The sequence below is a fragment of the Symsagittifera roscoffensis genome, chromosome 7 (genome assembly GCF_963678635.1).
Source record: "Symsagittifera roscoffensis chromosome 7, txSymRosc1.1, whole genome shotgun sequence".
Classification (NCBI taxonomy): domain Eukaryota; kingdom Metazoa; phylum Xenacoelomorpha; order Acoela; family Convolutidae; genus Symsagittifera; species Symsagittifera roscoffensis.
In genome coordinates this window covers 11717063-11737689 of record NC_087068.1, presented here as the reverse complement: position 1 = coordinate 11737689, position 20627 = coordinate 11717063, and the positions used below count along the sequence as shown (strand labels likewise).

The 20627-nt window shown below is 35.0% G+C and overlaps 1 protein-coding gene across 3 annotated transcripts in view; it reads right to left on the bottom strand.

Moving 5' to 3' along the window:
* Positions 1-20627, bottom strand: part of LOC134851125 (phosphofurin acidic cluster sorting protein 1-like) — an 82674-nt gene that overhangs the window by 57087 nt on the left and 4960 nt on the right. The window contains exons 2-7 of one of the 3 annotated variants that reach the window (XM_063867065.1): positions 15764-16011; positions 15257-15480; positions 13795-14001; positions 11701-11964; positions 11252-11452; positions 2745-2774 (exon numbers count right to left, since the gene is read on the bottom strand). In XM_063867065.1, coding sequence (XP_063723135.1) covers positions 2745-2774; positions 11252-11452; positions 11701-11964; positions 13795-14001; positions 15257-15480; positions 15764-16011 — 1174 coding nt within the window. The remainder of the gene's footprint in view (positions 1-2744; positions 2775-11251; positions 11453-11700; positions 11965-13794; positions 14002-15256; positions 15481-15763; positions 16012-20627) is intronic. The other 2 variants (XM_063867066.1, XM_063867067.1) reach the window with 2 other exon arrangements.

Genomic DNA, 20627 nt, shown 5'->3' with positions numbered 1-20627 from the left:
ATATCTCAAGATTCAAAACTATTGAAAGCATGATTGAATGTAAGGGTCGCTTAGATTTGATCAATTAAGATCACTTAGATTCGAAGTCTACCCGCTTAGCCTTGATCAATTGTGTCTTGCCTACCAATCCCAAAACAAAAACCAAGGTGGCAACTAGAAACTCACGTTTTTTGAAGATGAAATAACTACATGTGCTTGTATGGCGCAAAGCAGGAATACGAAAGATAATGCTTGAATCAGATCAAGATACGAACAAATGCAAGGGCGTGGATCGGTCAATAATGAAAGTATGGGACATGCTTGTGTTGATTAAATAATCGTATCTGTAGCCGCATCGTAAAATCGTGCAAATCTCGTCGCTTCGGTTTGATCAGCCGCTTAAATTAGAACAGCGTTATATTGCAACGATATCATGTAACGTATTGTAACAGTGAATTGTCAATAAAAGTATCAAAAAAATCGTTTAATTTTTCTTTCGTCGCCATTATCAAATTAGAGACCGTAAAACTTTCCCTCTTCAAAAATCGGTTCAAACTCGAAGCAAGAATGCTCTAATCTTGGCAAATCCTTAAAAGTTAAAAGCTCCATTTAAAAAGTAATAATTTCGAGAATCCCCTTCCCCCACAGTGTCTGTTAATAGGTTCAAATGGCTGGCTTCAGTTCAATTTATAATGCTTTCTACTCCGGATGATATTGGGCCGTGCCGCTTACGCATTAATAGCACGAACTAGATCGCGCATTATTTATCCCACATTAGCCAAATTGACAATTTTCAACCGTCATAACTTCGCGAAAAAATGAAAAACAAAATTTAAAAATATTTGAGCTCCGGTGATTTTCTTCTGTCCTCCGGTCTCTTTCACCTAAGTTAGAAACAATCAGCTGGTGTGGCTACGCCTTTAAAAATCTTCTTTATAGTTAGGAAGCTTCATCAATCTTGACAAAAACAATTGTGTCAAGTGCTTGTTTTGAACATGTGAAACTGCGCCTTACAAACCAAGCTAAAATCGTCATCCCAAGGAATATTTCAGACTTTTATTAATCACTAAATGATACAAAAATGTTTTGTTTCAAGACTGATTCAGCAATACGAGCATGAATTAGCGGAAGGAAGAAAACTATGAAATTGCTACAAAAAAAAATCAGTTGCTCGCACCGTGGCTCTTTTTCGGTTCTTTAAGATTTTTTTCTGAAAATTTAAGCCTTTGACTTTTGATCCTACGCCTTTGATTTTTCTGGAACTCGATTAACGAAAGTCTATTCAAATTGACTTTTGATATTCAAAATTTCAATTAAAGGTATGAGCACGAACAAGTGAACAGATTTAAAAAAAGATTCAAATTAAAAATTGTAATTTTACAAGTGCTGTGAGAAACTAAGAGTCCGGTCTGCTAGTTTTCCACATTTGCATCGAATAAGTGCGGGGAAGAACTAAGATAGAGAGCAATGTGCATTATTTAGTTGTAGACACAATCCAGGAGCTGTAGGAAAGAAACTATTTTAGAACAGATAATTTCAACAAACAATTCAACCGCAATTTAATTTAAAAAAAAAGATTTAAATTAAAAATTGTAATTTTACAAGTGCTGTGAGAAACTAAGAGTCCGGTCTGCTAGTTTTCCACATTTGCATCGAATAAGAACGGGGAAGAACTACGATAGAGAGCATAGTGCATTATTTAGTTGTAGACACAATCCAGGAGAGGTAGGAAAGAAACTATCTTAGAACAGATAATTTCAACAAACAATTCAATCGCAATTTAATTTTAAAAAAGCTTTGCATTAAATTTTAAAATATATTTTTTGCAGATACGTGCTGACTTCACATCATTCTACTCAGCGGATCTAGGACTTTCCGAGAAGGCAGTATTCCAAAACCATTTTAAATTATTAACCAAATTGCTTTAGAGATCTCCCACACCCCTAACAAGACCTAAAAATTTATAAAATTTTCTATGCTGCAGCAAAAAATGGCAAATCTGAAGTTTTAGGACCGTGATATGCCTTAAAATTGCGTTTTTTCTGCTCGCGCTTGCACTCAAACTTTTTATAAAAGAAGGCGATTTATGAATTTTAAAAACAGCAACAAATATCGTTTTTGGGTAGTTTTTGGAAGGTTTTGACCAAAAAATCCACCCTTCAAAAACCCCGTCTTTATTGACAGCAAAGTCGCTTTCAGGAAAAATTTAAGACCTTCGACCGAAAAAAGATATCCAGATAAGGTAAGCTAGTGCCAAATTAGGGACCCTTTGGGCGGTCAGGGGGTTAAATCCGCTACTGATTTTAAAGCTTTGAAAAAATTTAAGAATGTTCCATTTTTTCACAGTAGCCGCCTATGATTGCGGGAGGAGCTTAAAACTAAGATAGAGCATGAAGTTGAAAGCAATGATGAAAAACTGGAGATATGCAAACTCTCATATCAGTAGTGGTTTAATCGCGATTGCTCAAAATATGTTTTTCCTAAAATTATTTTTTAACATCATATATTCTGCATCTATAATTAAAATCTTCACACATATCTTGAACCATCGCGTACAATTCACATCGTGCAAAGTTAAAACATCCAATAGCCTAATTATCAAGATACATCCAAACTTCTGCGTTACAAATTATATTAAAAAAAACTATTTCAGTTTTTAATTTTTCTGTTAATGAAAACAAAATGTCTTAGATTAAGTTAATTGAATTATTTCTGATTAATTCGCTAATTGGATGTTTTCACGCCGAGCATTTGTAACTACTAACGAGCATTTCCAGGAAGCTTTGTCCACGTGACTACACAAACAGCAACACCAAAATTATTTCAAGAATACTAGCGACACATTGAACGTAAAAACTATTTTTATAAACGTAACAATCCATAAGTATCAACTCAAATCGAGTTGCCTGAAAATTAAACGCTTGATGATCATTTGAGGAATATTTTCTGATGACATTTCAAAGTCTGTCAAATATCAAGAGGAAAAGAAGCTCAGGAGCAGAACAAACAAAATCTGATTGGTCAATTCGGAATGGAGAGGTAACTATAGCTGACTCTCAAACAATTCGCATAATTCACAGCCACTTATTGCGTGCTGTGGTTATGCAAATAGAAAGTTCATCTGTTCAAAAATTGAATTGAAACAGACACTTAATTTTTAAGGCCATCCCTCAGCAATCAAACGGTCATCTCTTTTTTAAGAAATAGTACTCTTGATAAACACTTGACAAGGTGTTTACCATGAATCAAACGGTCATGTCTTTTTTAAGAAATAGTACTCTTGATAAACACTTGACAAGGTGTTTACCATGAATTAAACGGTCATGTCTTTTTTAAGAAATAGTACTCTTGGTAAACACCTAAGGGGCACAAAATTCTCGGTCAGCTTGTAAATTAAATCTTTCTCTCTTGAACACTCTTTTCAGTGCACCTCGTCTACCAGTACAATATTCTTTCTTAAACCATACTGATGAGCAATTTTTGCCCAATTTACATGTTCATTAGCAGAAAGCGTAATTTGAAAAATGAACCTGAAAAAAGAATCAGAAGTCGAAATGAAGGAAAAGAGAAACTACACAATCATAAAAATGTCTGGATCTACGTAACTCTCTACCTCTAATCAAAAGCCAAACCGCGAAAAAGTAAATTTGAGCCTGAACAAATTTTAAGACTTTTCCCGTCTTCTTAAAAACCTATCATTTTCAAGAATCTTTGAAGACTGATAATTTTATGATTAAATCAACAGACGAGTATCAACGGTTTTCTCGAGGGGGTACGGATTTTCGAAAACAAGCAGACCAGAAAAAGGCGTTTTTAGGCACTTTTTGGAAAATGCCGGGGCGCGCTTCCCCCTCAAAATTAGGTAATATTGGCGCCGGAGGCTCCTTTTAGAAAAATTTTAGTGTCAGTAAGCCGAAAAGGGATATCTCAAAATAGTACAAAGGGGTACCCTTAGGCTCGGCAGGGGTTCGAAGTTCGAATCCCTGAGAAGGGCCGTCCACCTGTCACCCTCCTCCCCCCCCACCCCACCCAAATCCGCTACTGAAAATAAACCCAATTGGATTGAATTGGATCAAATGAAAACTTTTAATCGTCTGGGAGAATTCATAAGTTTAAATGCATGGATTCATTTTCACTTCTAAAAATAGTCCAATGAATAGAGAAAATCATTTAAAAAACATTTGTATCGGCTCTGTGGAGAAGTGAAAAATATTTTTTGATCGAATTCTCACAGCAAATTAATTGTGTTACTTAATTTGGATGAAAAAACAACAATCAAAAAAAAATTTTCGAAGTCGGAATAAAAGCACAAGAATAAAGGCAAGAATGTACACGAACACGGATCATGAAAAATTTTGGTTTTTTGAAAACTTCCAAAGAAACAAATAATCTTTTATCTCTTTAATTTTCAAGAACTTATGACGGACACTTTTTTTAATTAAACCCAGTTTGAGTAGACTGGATTAATTTTTTTTATTCCGCTCGGAAATCTTAACAATTAAAATTTATTTTTGCAACGTTTTTTTTGCCCTGGTTTTGGTGCGCGTAAATTACCATCCATTCAGCAAAGAATTACATAGGAAAACTACAGAGAAAACAAATGTTTGACTACAATAAACATATTTGAGCATGCAAAACTTCGTGAAAAAAAATCTATTCCATACTACAAACCATCATCATCATCTCTTCACTTAGACACCTCTTCACTTCGTTTGCTGACACCGTTGAAAGTCCATTGCATATCAAGCTTCAAAATTAATGAACGCCCGATTGAATGTAAGGGTCGCTTAGTTTTGACCAATTAGAATCACTTAGATTCGAAGTCTACCCACTTAGCCTTGATCAATTGTGTCTTGCCTACCAATCCCAAAACAAAAACTAAGGTGGCAACTAGAAACTCACGTTTTTTTGAAGATGAACTAGTTTAGTTCCTATCACTTAAGAAAAGCAAAACGGGCGGAGTTAAATGCCGTAAATTGGGCAATGAAAAGAAATTTGCATGATTAGCTTACAAGTACCACACCCCCCCCTAAATCCGCTATTGAAAATTAGCCCAATCTGACTGAATTGGATCAAATGAATTCTTTTATTCGTCTGGGAGAATTCTTCAGTTTAAATACATGAATTCATTTTTCACTTATAAAAATAGTCCAATGAATAGAGAAAATAATTAAAAAAAAACATTTGTATCGCCTCTGTGGAGAAGTGAAAAAAAAAATGATTCGATCGAATTCTCGCAGCAAATTAATTGTGTTACTTATTTTGGATGAAAAAATTACACCCGAAAATTTAATTTTGAATTGCCGCTGCAAATGAATTGTGTTACTTACTTTGGATGAAAAAATAACACCCGAAAATTAATTTTCGAAGTCGGAATAAAAGTACAAGAATAAAGGCAAACGAAACTTGGAAATGTCAACGTACACGGATATTGAAAAATTTTGGTTTTTTGAAAACTTCCAAAAAAAAACAAATAATCTTATAACTCTTTTTTAATTAAACCTAATTTGAGAAGACTGGAGTAATCCTTTTTTTATTCCGCTCGGAGATCTAAACAATTAAAACCTATTTTTGAAACGTTTTTTTTTTGCCCCTGTTTTGGTGCGCGTAAATTACCATCCATTCAGCAAAGAAATACATAGGAAAACTACCGAGAAAACAAAAGTTTGACTACAATAAACATATTTGAGCGTGTAAAACTTCCTGAAAAATAATCCATTCCATACTAGAAATCACAAATCATCATCATCATCATCTCTTCACTTAGACACCTCTTCACTTCGTTTATTGACACCGTTGCAAGTCCATTGCATATCTCAAGGTTCAAAACTATTGAAAGCATGATTGAATGTAAGGGTCGCTTAGATTTGATCAATTAAGATCACTTAGATTCGAAGTCTACCCGCTTAGCCTTGATCAATTGTGTCTTGCCTACCAATCCCAAAACAAAAACCAAGGTGGCAACTAGAAACTCACGTTTTTTGAAGATGAAATAACTACATGTGCTTGTATGGCGCAAAGCAGGAATACGAATGATAATGCTTGAATCAGATCAAGATACGAACAAATGCGAGGGCGTGGATCGGTCAATAATGAAAGTATGGGACATGCTTGTGTTGATTAAATAATCGTATCTGTAGCCGCATCGTAAAATCGTGCAAATCTCGCCGCTTCGGTTTGATCAGCCGCTTAAATTAGAACAGCGTTATATTGCAACGATATCATGTAACGTATTGTCACAGTGAATTGTCAATAAAAGTATCAAAAAAATCGTTTAATTTTTCTTTCGTCGCCATTATCAAATTAGAGACCGTAAAACTTTCCCTCTTCAAAAATCGGTTCAAACTCGAAGCAAGAATGCTCTAATCTTGGCAAATCCTTAAAAGTTAACAGCTCCATTTAAAAAGTAATAATTTCGAGAATCCCCTTCCCCCGCAGTGTCTGTTAATAGGTTCAAATGGCTGGCTTCAGTTCAATTTATAATGATTTCTACTCCGGATGATACTGGGCCGTGCCGCTTACGCATTAATAGGACGAACTAGATCGCGCATTAATTATCCCACATTAGCCAAATTGACAATTTTCAACCGTCATAACTTCGCAAAAAAATGAAAAAAAATTTAAAAATATTTGAGCTCCGGTGATTTTCTTCTGTCCTCCGGTCTCTTTCACCTAAGTTAGAAACAATCAGCTGGTGTGGCTACGCCTTTAAAAATCTTCTTTATAGTTAGGAAGCTTAATCAATCTTGACAAAAACAATTGTGTCAAGTGCTTGTTTTGAACATGTATGCGAAACTGCGCCTTACAAACCAAGCTAAAATCGTCATCTCCAGGAATATTTCAGACATTTATTAATAACTAAATGATGCAAAAATGGTTTGTTTCAAGACTGATTCAGCAATACGAGCATGAATTAGCGGAAGGAAGAAATCTATGAATTTGCAACAAAAAAAATCAGTTGCTCGCACCGTGGCTCTTTTTCAGTTCTTTAAGATTTTATTCTGAAAATTTAAGCCTTTGACTTTTGATCCTACGCCTTTGAATTTTCTGGAACTCGATTAACAAAAGTCTATTCAAATTGACTTTTGATATTCAAAATTGCAATTAAAGGTATGAGCACGAACAAGTGAACAGATTTAAAAAAAAGATTCAAATTAAAAATTGTAATTTTACAAGTGCTGTGAGAAACGAAGAGCCCGGTCTGCTAGTTTTCCACTTTTGCATCGAATAAGTGCGGGGAAGAACTAAGATAGAGAGCATAGGGCATTATTTAGTTGTAGACACAATCCAGGAGCGGTAGGAAAGAAACTATTTTAGAACAGATAATTTCAACAAACAATTCAATCGCAATTTAATTTTTGCATTAAAGCTTTGCATTAAATTTTAAAATATATTTTTTGCAGATAAGTGCTGACTTCACAGCATTCTACTCAGCGGATCTAGGACTTTCCGAGAAAGCAGATTTTCCAAAACTCTATTTTAAATTATTAACCAAATTGCTTTAAAGATCCCCCCACACCCCTATCAAGACCTAAAAATTTATAAAATTTTCTATGCTGCAGCAAAAAATGGCAAATCTGAAGTTTTAGGACCGTGATATGCCCTAAAAATTGCGTTTTTTCTGCTCGCGCTTACACTCAAACTTTTTATAAAAGAAGGCGATTTATGAATTTTAAAAACAGCAACAAATATCGTTTTTGGGGGGTAGTTTTTGGAAGCTTTTGACCAAAAAATCCACCCTTCAAAGACCCCGTCTTTATTGACAGCAAAGTCGCTTTTAGGAAAAATTTAAGTCCGTCGACCGAAAAAAGATGTCCAGATAACGTAAGCTAGTGCCAAATTAGGGACCCTTTGGGCGGCCAGGAGGTTAAATCCTCTACTGATTTTACAGCTGAAGAGTGTTCCATTTTTTCAAAGTAGCCGCCTATGATTCCGGGAGGAGCTTAAAACTAAGATAGAGCATGAAGTTGAAAGCAATGATGAAAAACTGGAGATATGCAAACTCTCACATCAGTAGTGGTTTAATCGCGATTGCTCAAGATATGTTTTTCTCAAAATTATTTTTTAACATCATATATTCTGCATCTATAATTAAAATCTTCACACATATTTTGAACCATCGCGTACAATTCACATCGTGCAAAGTTAAAACATCCAATAGCCTAATTATCAAGATACATCCAATCTTCTGCGTTACAAATTATATTAAAAAAAAAACTGTTTCAGTTTTTAATTTTTCTGTTAATGAAAACAAAATGTCTTAGATTAAGTTAATTGAATTATTTCTGATTAATTCGCTAACTGGATGTTTTCACGCCGAGCATTTGTAACTACTAACGAGCATTTCCAGGAAGCTTTGTCCACGTGACTACACAAACAGCAACACCAAAATTATTTCAAGAATACTAGCGACACATTGAACGTAAAAACTATTTTTCTAATCGTAACAATCCATAAGTATCAACTCAAATCAAGTTGGCTGAAACTTGAACACTTGATGATCATTCGAGGAATATTTTCTGATGACATTTCAAAGTCTGTCAAATTTATCGATAACTGAAACTCGCAAATAAAACTGACTATTTATGATATTGTTTTTTTTACAAAAATTTTGAGATCAGTGTAGTTCCTATCACTTAAGAACATCAAAACGGGTGGAGTTAAATGCAGTAATTGGGCAATGAAAAGAAATTTGCAAGATTAGCTTAGAAACACCACAGGAAAACAGCACTGTTAGAGGTGGAATACAACGCTAAAAGCACGGCGCAAAATCGACAGAGCAAAAAAAATCGCATTCAATGCCAAATCAATTTGAACGCTTAAAACATTGAAAGATGAACACTATTATCATTTCAAGCTGCGAAAAAGGAAAACTAAATTCCTGAAAACTTTGACCACGTCATTTTTTAAACCTCATTTTGAGATAAAATCTATATATTAAAAATCCAACCATTGAACTTCATAGAGACTATTTAAGACCGCACAAGGATTGGGGTAAAAACCAGGGTGGCAACTACTTTATGGTTAAAACGGACCTCAGGTAGAAGTGAAAAAGTAAAACAGAAGAAAAGATTTGCCGCACCACGCAAAATTAGCATTTCAAGCTAGTGACAAAAAATGAAACGAGAGGAACTAAAACGAAAAATTTATTTAAAAATTTCGAAAAAAAAACAACTACAGAACTCCAAAAGCTTGTTTGAGGAAAACGCATTCAGCAACACAATTTCCGGCGTAAAAAACATTCGAGAAAACTTTCATCGAGCGGCAACTATGCCGATAAAATTGGGTAAATGCCCGTTGGGCCGTAAACTAAATTCTAAAATCTTACTCCCCCTCCGGAAGCAGAAAAACATAGAATGTTTCTTTGTTTCAAGAGACGCAAAATTAGATCACTAGGCCGATATAACATAAGCCGAAACCATTAATAGCCGATTAAAGCTTTTGACCTAAAAACAAAAAGAGAAGTTATACTAAGCCAGGGCTTAGTATATTTACAAATGACAGGAAAAATTCAAGAACACTTTCAATTACAATGAAATTTCAGACACCATAACAAATGACTGTGATGTGGCAACTAAGCGACAAAATGCAGGCAGACAGACAAAAGGTCGACAATATTTTGAAACGGGAAATTTCAGGTCCCAGTCGGATTCGAACTTGTCCGCGCTAAGTGTTGTCGTTAACTCTAGGCTAAGGATGACATCCCCATACCCCACATTCGGTCTTGCATTGAGGACCGAGGCAACCAAAAAAAGGACGAAGAATTTGAATTTGTAACAAATCAAGCTATACAACAAATTTGTTATGTAAGTTGTTAACCTGAGAAATAAGTCTATATTCCGATTTGATAAAGCTTGTTAGTCGCAAGCGTTAATATTGTTAAAAACTAAAAATTATCAAAGAAATGGTTCTAAGTCTTTCGCTTGTCAGAAGGCTTAAAAAATTCACAAAAAAGATAGTGTTTTTCAAAAAAGGGGTCGTCTGAGAAAAAAGATCAAACATGACTTTCAGGACCCGGCCGGCTTTTCAAAGGAGACCAAGTGGCAGCCCTGATTACACTAAACGTTAATTTAGATTCCATAAAATTAAATTGAGTGAACGCCGGAAGTATTCCAGATGCAAGTTCCTGCGCCCAAATTGTTTCTCCGAAATTGCCCATCGCTCGCACACCAAACAGTCATCGCTTCAATTTCAAAAACCAGTAAATCGGAAGTCTTCAACTACAACATCATAATACTTCAGCTTTCTCGTTATTTGCCAAAACAAACTTGATTGAATAGTTTTTTTTACGTGTAATAGTTTGTTTCATGATAAAAAGTCATACTAGAAAACAATGTCGGTCTTAATAGTTTCGATTCATAAACGGAACAAAAACTCAACGGAAACGGTTTATGTGAAATTTGAGGGTTCAATCGGAAAAAAATTTAAAATCTGACCTTCTAAATTGATCTCAAATGGCACCGGTAAACATGCTTGTAGCCTTACAGTGGCCGTCGAATAGGCGCTACCAAAATTGAACATTTATACACAGAGGTAAAGCTGCGCTTCGCAACACTAGCGAGAACACTACAAAAAGCAACAAACCACTCAGCTAATGACGCTTAATTAAAAACAATAGCCATAAATAAAGCAGAGAACAGATGCTATGCAATTTCCAATGCTACAGTGAAATTTCCGGGGTCTGGGAAAACAAGTCGACGGGACTTCAAGCCGAAATTTAAACTTACAACCACCTCAAAACGCTAGATTTTCGTCCGTAACATAATTCTTTTCAAAAATTTACTTAACATTAAACCATATTAAGCGTTCTTTATAACAATGCATCACTTATGAGTGGCATTAGATTAGATCAGCCGGATTTTAAAATGCATAAATTATACTCATAAAAAACTCCTTCAACAATGTTTTCATTTTGTTTATTCCTAAACATCATTTACAGGCTCAAGAATTACAAAAAATCCAATAACTTGAAACGAAAGCTAATGAAATTGAGAAATTCTTCAACACATTTTTCAAATTAATCATATTTCATGACTTTTTGACAAAACTTTTGGCTTGAAGTCCCTAATTTTACAATTCGGCTTGATGCCCGGCACCCAAAATTTCCATTTAAGTAAACACTTTTAATTGCGAGCTAGGTTAGACAAAAAAGAAGGTTCGTACTAATACAAAAACGCTGGCTAGTGTTAATAAATAATGTCTGTAATGTGCTAGATTCGTTAATGAATGTATTATTATTATTATATTGTAACAACTAAAGGTCTTTTCTTACCCTCGCCTGGTAGTGATCGTCTTCGGCCTCGCTGAGAGAAGACAGTTCTGAGTCATACTCATCACCAGGGGATATATTGCCACCCCCTCCCACTGCCCCTTGTCCGGTCATCGAAGCACCCCGGGCAAGATTGGATCTGGCCACTCGGTTTCGCTCGGCATTCGGACTGCTGTCTCCCCTCTCTCGTCTACGTCGCAAGGCCTAAAAAGAAGTTCAATTCAGGCCACGATCAGTGATGGGTAGCAAAACAGCCAATGAACATGGATGGCAAAGTATGATAGCTATGTCAAATAATAAAACCCAGAGGCGATACAAGGTAAGCAACGAAACGAGCATTGACCAATTATACTATGGTACAAAATTTTTTGGTACTAGTAGCAAAAAAATTGATTTTCAGTTCGAAATGGACAAAAAATAAAAAAGCTCAAAACAAATATTGGTCAACAAACCTTCTCCGTGTGTCTTCTATTGGACCCAACTGCACTGCCAGTATTTCCCCTCTGTTTGCCCCCTGCTCCCCCATTGGGCCCAAATGGCTGAGTGCTCAGGTGAGACAGGGACAACCTGCCCACTACTTCACAATTACCCCCCACTGTCCCTGAAGAGGGTGGGTGTACATTTGCACTCTGTTGTTGAAGTGATGCGCTGTTATTTGTAGAGCTGGATCTGTCTTTGTTGGATGAAGACGAAGGACTTAGAAGGTCATACTCTAGCTTAAAAAAAAGAGATGATCGAGTCATCGTCAATTTGACAAATTTCGTTAACTTGCACGAGATTTCAGAATTGCTCTTAAAAATTGCAATAAAAGAATCTCATTATTTCTTGATTTTTAAGTGCTGTCTATCTGCTGTGCTGAATGCCTGCTTTGAGCCTTCAAACAAAACTATGCTTCTCTGTTGGATATCTTCTGCTACTATGCAGGGCCACTTCAGGCTTACTCCGAATTTTTCAGTCTCATTAAGTTTGCCTAAATTATTGTTATCTTGTTTCATTTAATCCTTTTTTTTTGATATTTATCACTGCCAAAATGTTCATTGCTGATTGATTTTTCGTTCAACTTTTACAGTATGGCTGCTTTAGTTATTCTGCTTTTTATAGTGCTGCTTTGATAGAATGTATAGCCGCTTTACGCCCTGCAAACAAAAATCAGTATTGACTTTAGTCTTTAATCAGTTGTAATCAATGTTTCATCGCTTTCCTTTCCCTATCTCGGACAAATCAATGACCGCTTTAGGATCTATCCAAAAATTAACACAAAGGCGAAGCGGAGCTTCGCTTCACTTGCGATACCACAAAAATAGCATTGCAAGCTAAAAGACAAAAGGAAAAGAAAGCCGCTAAATCCAATGAAAAAGGTAAAATTTTCGAAGAAACCACGACTAAAAAACTTCAAAAATATGCCCGGAATGATGTTCTATTTGCGGAACACACGTCCAGAAACACATTCGACTGCGTTTAACAAAAATTCAAAAACAAATTTCCAGCGAAGAAAATTGTTGTCATGAAAAAAAAATTGAACTATAAATTCTATTGAGATTCTAAACCGTTTTTAGCGATCCAGAGGAAAGCACACAAAATAAGTCTCCCTCGAACGACCCAAAATTAGGTTAGTAAGCCGATAAAATATACACTGAAATCATTTCGTCCGAAAAAAAGACAATATACGAAGTCAAAGCTAGTAGAATTAGAAAAGCAGGAGTAAAAATAGAAAGCAAGTACAATGAAAACTTCATACAGCAAAAAATTTTAAGATGTAGCAGCCGACAAAACATTAGACAATTAATAAACCGACTATTTTGTTGAAATGGAGAATTTCCCATTTGAAAAAAAAAACAGGTCCTGGTCAGATTCGAACTCAGGACCTTTGCCATCCCAGGCGAATTCGCTGCCTCAAGACTATGGGACCCGGACAGGCTTAGAAACTTGAGTTCATTATGCATCATGATACCAAGTGATTCTAATTAACAAGTTGTCAACCCGAGTAAAAAGTCTATATTCCGATTTGATAAAGCCTGCTAAGCTCTACAGAACACAACACATTCGGACGAATCGATTACTATCGAAGAAATGACAGCTTTAGGCTTTTCTCACTAGCAATCAGAATGGAAACAAATATTATCAGTAACACCTTCGAATCCAAGAAGGTGAAAAATCAACGATGATGATAATAATGATGATTTGTTTTCGTGAACTCAATCAATGTAACTATTTTACACCATGAATAAAGCTGCTTTTCTTTGAAACTAAAGCTGAAACTAATTAGCACTAGTCTTTATCTTTGCCCATGTGACAGAATTAAGATCATTCATCCACGAGGGAAATGACCGACAAACGAGCTGCTTGGTACATTACGGAGAGCCGCTTTTGCGTCCTTGCTTAACGACTTTATGCAAATCTTTTGGTTATTTTCTGGGCTGAACTGTTGACTCACCCGCAGGCAACGAGCACGGTTTCTAATGAGACTCGAAAACAAAAAATCAAGGAGGCCAAAAAATTCTCGAGTTAAAAAGAAAGCGATGGTAACTATCTCTAATATTTCTTACCTGTGCCATGGCTCCCCGCTGCAACACAAGTGACATATCAATCTGACAAGAGGCCACTGTCTTGTATCCCAGAATAGTGGTTCCCTTGATCCGATTCCTCCTCTGGATGAGAATGGCCAGCTGGTTGTAGCTTGTCTGGTGTCTGCTGTCTCTGCTGTGATTTCCTCCTCGCTCTTTCTTCACACTGTGCGAGTACACCATCTGAACCTACACGAGACGTTTATATTTGAGGTCATTTATCACAAAGATGGTGAAATTTGTTGTGCCTCTTTAGGGTCTTCATGTAGACTTCTATTTGGTCTGAAAAATGCTATGGTCCAAGCAACAGCAAGTTTCATGATTATTTTCTAACCACTAATTCATGGATTGATTGTTGCGTTTTTGATTGAAAATATCGAAGATTTACATTTAAAAAAAATCTTCCAGATTCACAATCTATATCGAACCGTTGTTGAGCAAACTGAGGACCAATTAAGACACAGAGGCGTAGCCATTTAGGCCGAATAAAGCTTATTAGCGAAAAACATAGCCAACAGACAGTTGGAAAAGAGTCATTGAACGAAAAAAAACGGACCTTTTTTTAAAACTGGATTTTTTTGGAAATTGAAACTAAAAAAATAGACAGCCTTAAATCTCTTTTAATTTCAAGAACAACTTATTAGTACCACTTTTTTGATAAAGTTAACCTAATTTGAAAAACAGGGATCATTTGGTAAAGTTTTTATTCCACTGGGAGATCTGAAAATTATATTCCACTTTCGAAACTAGAAGTCGATCACGTTTTTGGTAATCTATACATTTTTGTTGTTCGATAGGTGAGTTTGCCTTCCATTTCACGAAAAAATGAACGTTATTTCATCGACTACGTTCATCGACTCTTAAAAAAACAAAAAGGGAAACCAAAGAAAACATACAACGTCAGGTCCATTAATTTTACAAATTACCGGATTAAATCAAAAACACTCGTCGAATCTACGATGGAAATTGATGACAGCACAAAAAAATTACCCGATGCGGCAACTAAGCCGAAAAAACATATGCAGACAAACGAAAGTCCGACAGTTCAATTTTTACCGGAAAAAAAATGCCATTTCATATTAATTGAAAAAAATAATAATAAGTTCCTGTCGGGACTCGAACCCCAGACCTAATGGTACAAAAGCAAACACTTACCTCTAGGCTAAATCAGAAGCAGTCTCGAAGTAGCTGAGGTTCACTATAAAGCAACTTAACAATTTCTTAAAAATATGTTAGAAAAGTTTTTTACGGGAAAAAAATCTAGTTCCTGATTTCGATTACAAGACTCTTGCAAGTGTAATTATTTATAGCTGGATTTTTAAAGCAATGAATCTGAATTTAACCGGATCCTATTAACAAATCTGCAAACCTTCGCCTTGGGTTGAGTCACTAAAATTCATTTCAAAAATATTCATTTTATCTAGAACAAGAAAAATAGACTAGCCTGGAAGTTGGGTTGAATTTCGAAGAACAAATCGGACGAGGACAACATTGGGCCAGCAACTCCCGAGTTGTTCACACTCTGTTGTGCTGCCTGCGATTGAGAATTTGAAATACCGCCCACAGTGGATGAGGCCACACCACTACTTAGTTGAGAGGAGCTACTTGTCCTTTCACTGCTGCTCGGAACCAGGGTAGAGGAGCTTACAGAAGAGCTAGTAGTCGTTGCTGACATCGAACCAGTGATATTAAAAGCTAATTATTTACATTAAAACATGTTAACCAAATCAGCAACTTCAGTTCTTTGGTCGATTATATGAAATGCCATTTTTTAAACAAAAAATATACAAGATTATTTGATAATTTATTATCAGGTCAACTGTCTAAAAACTCTTTTCAGAGTTAAAAAATCAATTTTAGACAATTAATCTTAGATTTGCCGAAAGGTTAAAATATTCTGAAACCTTAGAAAGTTGTAACAACTAGTTTAACGTAAATCACTGATTCGAACCACAAGATAAAGACTGAATACATTGAGATTGTTGCGTGCTTGGCAAGTTTCCAAGTGCGTTTGCATTCGCATATATGTTTTGGATGTTTGCAGCCACTGATGATGATGAAGTTGACACTGTGTTAGAGGGTGTGGAAGGTGACACTGTGTTGAGGTGTATTTCAGGGGACCTGTACGTCTTCTTGTTACTCTGAAACTGCACTGCAATGTAGATTGAGGTCAGTGAAGAGATGGACTGCACAGATTTGCTGAAACAGGGAAACAATTGGATAATTTACACAGAGGTGAAAACGAGTTTCGCATTCCTTGCGAACAAAAACAAATAATAATAATAAAAATAATAATATTAATGATAAGAAGAGCAAGAATCTACCATCTATTTTATATAACGTTGATCCTTTCAAATTTAATTATCGGACAAAGTCAATCCATTTGAAGCAATCAATCAAAAAACAAGAAAAGAATTTTTTTTTCAAAACTTTGAGGGCAGATAATATTTTTAGAGGTTTCAGTGATTTTTGCTTGTAGATTGAACTTGTGCACAGATGAAATTAACTTGAAGTTCTGTCGTGACAAACAACTAAAACGAGAAAAATTTTCATGAACTTACAACACTTTTACCAATAACAGTACAGCTCAAAAATTTGGTAATTCTTTTAAGCAAAATTGGAATCAGCTAAGCACACAAAACTGAGCAAAATAATTAACTTAACCAAGAGAAAATTCAAAAAAATAATGGATTGAATATTTTAACACCTTTGGAAATAATTTTAGAAATGTATTCATGATTGAAATTTTCTCATGAAACTAACCAATTAGAGAAACAAAACGGGTCATTGGGTAATCTTTTTCGAAAATGTAGTATACACCACTTTCGAAACTAAATACTTTTTCGCGCCATTTTTATTTTCGTAGTTGCAGAGCGTAATTTACCTTTTTTAAATCAAAATAATTTGAATTGAACAAAATGAAATCAAAATTAAACAGCAAAAAAAAACTTGAGCCTTTTTCTCAAAAAAAAAAACATATCCACGCGACCTAAATCACTCAAACTTACAAACCAAATTCAAATATAAATACTAGGGCTCTAAACAAGCTGAACATAGCCAACAGACAGTTCGAAAAGAAACAATGAACGCAAGTCAACAGAAAAAAAAACGACTTGCTTTCCGAGAAAAAAAGGCCTTACAACTCTTTGAATTTCTAAAGACAATTTCTGCTTGACACTTTTTTTGATAAAGTTAACCCAATTTGACAACACTTTTTTATTTCGCTGCGAAATCTGATAATTAAATTCCATTTTCGAAATAAGAAGACAAACACGTTTTTCATGACCATTACCTTTTGCTGTTCGATAGCGGAGTTTGCTTTCCTTTCAACAAATAAATAAACTGAACTCAAAAAGAAATCAAAAATCAAACCGCGAAAAAGTATATTTGAGCCTGAACAAATTTTAAGGCTTCTGGAAAAAAAATTGCGGCTTTTAAAAAAGTCACCATCGACTCTTGATACAATTAAATACTACAAAATACAAAAAAGTACTAATAAAATACTCGATACTAAAGCACTCGATAATGAAATTGACAAAAATTCAAAATCATTTGCGCAAGTTAGGTTAAAAAAAACTCGTATTAGATCAGAGCGTTTAAGTTTCTAAAAATTGATTTAGTTTTGTTTTTGTCTTTCACCAGAAAAAAGTCCAATTTCATCTTTCTAATCGTAATGTAGCCAAATGATTTGTTTGATCCACTACTGATAGCTAATATTTTTTAATAGATTGTACACATCAACAGAAGCAGGGCAATTGTATTCTAATTGAAATATTCAGAACTAAATTTAAAAATGAGTTAAGTACAATTGCTGATTATTCTAGAAAATTTAGTTGCAAATAAGAAAAACTTTAGTTCCCAACTCTTAACACATTTGATGTGAAAAAGTATCAGAAATAAGAGCTTTCATAAAGTTTTTACATCTTAGTTCATTTTAAAATGACATGAAAAACATCACATCTCGAAAACTAAAAAAAAATATTTAAGCCAGCGCATTTAAACCCAAGATTTCTAACTCCTGAGAGTACTCTCACAGTACCCAACTACAGCGTTGGGAATTTCAAATTTCGTGAAACTTCAAAATTAAGTTTTCTAATTTTTTTTGAAAAACCATAAAAAATGTCATTTCTCAAAAACTACAAAGATTTGAGCAGTCAATTTTGGAGGCAAGATTCGCAGCCCCTGAAAGTATTCTGACTGCGACTAACTAAATTGTTAGGAATTTCACATTTGAAAAAAAAAAATTGAATAGTTTACTGAAAATCACAAAAAAACGTCATATCAAGAAAACTACAAGGACTTAAGCAGTCATATTTGGAGGCAAAATTCGCAACCCCTGGGAATACTCTGATAAAAAATTAAATTATGTTTTCTGAAAGATTTTTGAAAACATCACAAAATACGCCATATCTCCAAAACTACAAGGACTTAAGCAGTCATTTTTCGAGGCGAAATTCCCAACACCTGGAACTACCCTGGCAGAGCCTCACTATAGAGATGGGAACTTCAAATTTAAAAAAAAATTTCATATCAAACGCCATATCTCGAAAACTCAGAGCGTTTTTCATATCTAAGTTCTTTGAACAACTTTAAAAAAACCCATAACAAACGCCACATCTCAGTAACTATGAGCGTTTGAGAAGTCGCTATAAGGTTTGGAGTTTCAAATCATTTGAATTTTTAAAATATAGAGTTAAGTTTTCTGAAAAAAAAAAACATCATAAATAAACGCCATATCTCGAAAACCAGAAGGATTTGGGCAGTCAAACTTGAACGCCAGATTTGCAACCTTTGAAGTTACCCTGACAGCAAGCCACTATTGTGTTGAGAAATTCAATTTTGGTTATTTTTCTCAAATTTAAATTTAGAAATTGAAAAAAAAATTATAAAACACGTCATATCTCAAGAACTACAAGGTTTTGAACAGTCATATTTGGAGGCAAGAATTGCAACCCTTGAGAGTACTCTAACAGCACCCAATTCCAGGGTTGAGAATTTCAAATTTTGTGAAAGTTTCCAGTAAATGTGTTTCAACCTGTATATAACCATGTAACTCCTTGAGCCGAACTTCTGAAAAAAGATCGGACACTAAGCCCAAAATCAGGTCGAAAAAAAAACTTTTTAAAATATTTTTTGTAGAGTCGGTTCTGAAGCTACCACTCTAGACAAAGCCTTCATGCCGTATCATTTTCAGAGTATTGTCATCAAGGTTTTGCTATCGCTTTTCGCTAGCGCCGCTTTTTTAAAAATCGCTTTTCGCTTTTTCGATTATCTTAATGCTTATTCGCTTAAATTTTTTGCATGTTTTGCTTTAGAAATTTTTCACTTTATTCCGACTTTCGAGAAACGCAAAGAAATTTATATGCATGGAATTTTTTATTCAGACCAAAAACAATTTAAGTGCGATCATTTTTGGTTAAATTCTGGGGGTTTCAAACTTCTAACTGATTTTCCGCTTTTGTTAATGCTTTGGAAAAATTGCCATCTCTGTCGCCACTTTCGCTTATACTCCTTCATCGGCCGCTTTTTTACTGCTTTCGCTTTAAGCGGTACAATACTCTGCTAATGATCAAGGAACCCGTTGTTGTTGGCTTTTTGATTACGGCTCTTTGATTTTCTATTTCAAATTAAGGTCATAAAACCAACCAAATTTGCAAAAAAAAAACGGATCATAAGTTAAGAGTCTTCTTCCAATGAGAATTCTGAAAAGTAAAGGCTGCTTGCAAAAGCACCTTTTCAGCTCCGATTCCAATTACTACTGATTTGTAATGTTTCGCATTTCAACTTGAAGCACGCTACAAAATAAATCCCAGTCAAACCGCCAAAAAAATGAGAATGAAAAAATTAAGAGCACGCAATCCTAATAAGGGAAAATTCGAATAATTAATTAACACATAAAGAGGCAAAACAATTTAGGGCGCCTAGAACAGAGTAAAGTTTCGTCCGGAATTCGAACTATTAAGCTATTTCGGATAAATTATGGACAACAGGGCATTACGAAGATCAATCACACATGACTTTCAACACTATCGAAAATTTGCCCATTCTAATTTAGCTACTCTGCGAGCACAGTTTCTAACAGGCCAGAAATCTTTTGCAATACCCTTGATGATTTCAATAGTGAAATGCTTGGCTAAAGTTGTCACGCGAGATAATTTTATGTGCTTCGACGTCTTCTTTTCAAGGCTTTAGTGTAGTAATTAAGTCCTTAATAAGTAGAAAAGGGAAAAATAAAATCAACACCGAGGCGAAGTTGAGCTTCGCACCACTTGCGATACAAAAAGGAATGACAGAGAATAAAATCAAACAAAACGAAAAATAGAAAATTAAAAAGTCATAAAAGTTTACAAAAATCGCAGAAAAGCCCAAAAGGTCTAGAACAAAATTACCTGCACCGTTAAAAACTTAGAAAAGCTAGAAAAAAGCCTTTTTCAAAAAAAATCCTTTTTGCGGGAACTAAGCCGCCAAAAATAAGGAGACAGACAGACGAAAACCTAATTGGCCGAAAGGTTTTTCTTTTTAAGCAAGGTTCAGCAAAAAACAAAACCCGAGTGGAAACGAACTCCCGTGCTTTGACGTCAAGCACGGGTGTTATAAAAACTTTGAAGAAAGCTGTATCTAAAAAAAATCGGGTTACGAGAACTAAGCCGAAAAAATGAACTGACGGACGATAGCCCGAAAAATTACAACACCTCAAATTTGCAAAAAACAGACCCCGGCCGAATTCAAACCACAAGCCTGTGCTGTCTGAAGCAGATGTATTACCTCTACGCCAGATGGTTGATTGAATTTGAATTTATTACTAGCAGACAGAA